Source organism: Austrofundulus limnaeus, unplaced genomic scaffold (assembly GCF_001266775.1).
Source record: "Austrofundulus limnaeus strain Quisiro unplaced genomic scaffold, Austrofundulus_limnaeus-1.0 Scaffold62, whole genome shotgun sequence".
Classification (NCBI taxonomy): Eukaryota; Metazoa; Chordata; class Actinopteri; order Cyprinodontiformes; family Rivulidae; genus Austrofundulus; species Austrofundulus limnaeus.
In genome coordinates this window covers 1,629,742-1,632,094 of record NW_013952464.1, presented here as the reverse complement: position 1 = coordinate 1,632,094, position 2,353 = coordinate 1,629,742, and the positions used below count along the sequence as shown (strand labels likewise).

Below are 2,353 nucleotides of genomic sequence, written 5' to 3'. Positions count from 1 at the left end.
AATGAACACTTGTATCTGAGGCAGGGGAAACAGCCTTATATGGTGTTTTTGGGGTGGTAATTATGCTAATCTCCTCTCGCGTGCACGAGCAGCTGGATAGAACAGGTGGAAATTACGCAGCTCATTTACACACTTTTCCTGAAGATAGAAGTTTGTTGAATCTGACGTGACATGTTCGTACGAACACTTTGTACGAACAAAAGTAAGAGAAATTTAGGATAAGAATACGAACATGTTCCTGCATGAGGCCCATTGAGCTAAAATTTGTTGTTTGTAGTAGTCAAGTCATATCAAACATACTCTGAGTGATACACAAGATTTTTTCTCAAATTTTGCATTAACTGTCGCTGTGTTTATGTTAGCGGGGAAAAGTAAAAGTTCAAATAACCACGACAGCTTTTGAGCTACAAGAGAAATATGCAGCATGGGAAAATATGTCTAGCTCTTCGCCATGATCAACTTACGYAGATTTGATTTTTGATTTTATTTATTTTTTAGAGTGTCATGCACCATGGTAGGGTGCCCACCCTACATAGACTTATGAGAGACTACACATCTAAAAAGGATGTCAAGGTGGCCACCGAACAAGCTTCCCAAACATTTTAAAACATTTATGGAAAATTAAATCCCATAACCAAAAAAAGATATACTATCAAGGATACAAAACTATCTTCATTGCCAAACTTGTTCAATAAATGTTGCTAACAAAAAACTCTCTTCATTAAATAGCCAACTTAACATATATGCTTCAGACAGCCAAACAGAAATCATTTCTCAAGTCATAATACAAAGAATGGCGAAACATCAAATGGAAGCTGGAAATACGGTTTGATCACCAAGTGAAATTTCTACCCAGTAGTGGTGAAGAAGTCCAACTGGTTTGATGGCAAATCACAAGGTATTTCGTTTTACTGATCAAATAACATTAGCACWGCATGAACAGTGCTGACAAAATGGGTGGAGGGTGCAGCATGCCTGACTGAATCAACTCACTGTGGAATGGTTGGTTAAAAAAAACTTTTGGGGAAAAAAAGGTTTGCATTATCTAATAAAACAGATAAAAGCTATAAGATGAGGTTTGTCCCAGGGAGGATGTGACTTAATCAGCTTGGCTAACTGCCTGGTCAATATTGGTCTAAAAGCAAATGTAGCTGTGCTCAGCTCAGACTGAAACAATCAGCCTTAATTAGATAAGCTGTCAAGAGTCTGTGTGTGAACTATGCATTGCACTGATCTAATGCAAATCATGCTCTGAGCAGAGACAATGACGTAGACTGAACAACTCCAAACCGCTTTTGCTTTTATGCCTTATGCAAACAAAATTATGCGTGTTAATAATTCATATAAAGATGTGGCATAAAAAGAGGAGCTCGTTAATTTAAACTCGTGAAAGGAACAGCGGCGCACAGTGATGACAAAGCTCAGTAAAATAAATAAATAAGACTTACAAGGCACTGCGTGACGGTACAGGTTTTCTCGAATGGTCTGTTGCAGCTCGTGGTCAGCTGACGACTTCTGGAAGCGCTGGGTTAGATACAGCTTCAGGTCCTTATTTAGCTTAGTTCCTGTCATTGTGAACATAAAAAACATGATGTTAGAGGATAGAAACAGCAGCTGTAAAAAGAGTCAAAATGACACAGCTCATCTGTAGTTGTCCCACCTTTTGCTCCCATAAAGTGAAGTTCAGAAAGTTTGTCCTGTTTGTGTTCAATGCTATGACCTGTAAACCTACCACTGTCCCTCAGAAGGGGAACTGACTGTTTCTTCTGCCAGGCTGGGATAGCCAAAACTAAAGACTGCTAGCATTACGGCTAACAAAACGAAGCAGCCCTCCCACGGCTACACCATCTGGACCTCAGACACACATGAGGCTACTGAAGGGCAACACGGCTGGAGCGTGTCCATGTGTGTGCGTCTGTTCTCTTCTGAATGTGTGTCTGCATGTGTACGGGGCTATTACGATGAGTGCCCACATTGTTGGCATCGCCAAGCATGTGCAAACAACACAATCAGTGTGACAACATAACAGACAAAGAGAGCGAGGATGGATACAGTCAGAGGAAAATGAGATTATTCACTTAGTGAAAAAAACAATGACTTAATCGAAATTCGTAACCATATTTCAGGCAGCAACAAGCAACTTATCGCTTTGCACTGTATATTACTGCACGGCCAATTATTTAGTATGCTAATAAATTATTTCCCCCATCTTCGTATGGCTGCTAAGGACAATTTTAGTTGTCTAGGGCAAACAACCAGTCATAAAAGGCCCTGGATCCTGTTTCCATGGAAACTGTATGCATGTGTGTGTGTGTGTGTGTGTGTGTGTGTGTGTGTGTGTGTGTGTGTGTGT

General features: G+C 40.3%; 1 protein-coding gene across 3 annotated transcripts in view; it reads right to left on the bottom strand.

Annotated features, from left to right (window-relative positions):
• Positions 1 to 2,353, bottom strand: part of magi1b (membrane associated guanylate kinase, WW and PDZ domain containing 1b) — a 156,645-nt gene that overhangs the window by 88,052 nt on the left and 66,240 nt on the right. For all 3 annotated transcript variants that reach the window (XM_014009859.1, XM_014009860.1, XM_014009861.1), the window contains exon 2: positions 1,449 to 1,565. In XM_014009859.1, coding sequence (XP_013865313.1) covers positions 1,449 to 1,565 — 117 coding nt within the window. The remainder of the gene's footprint in view (positions 1 to 1,448; positions 1,566 to 2,353) is intronic.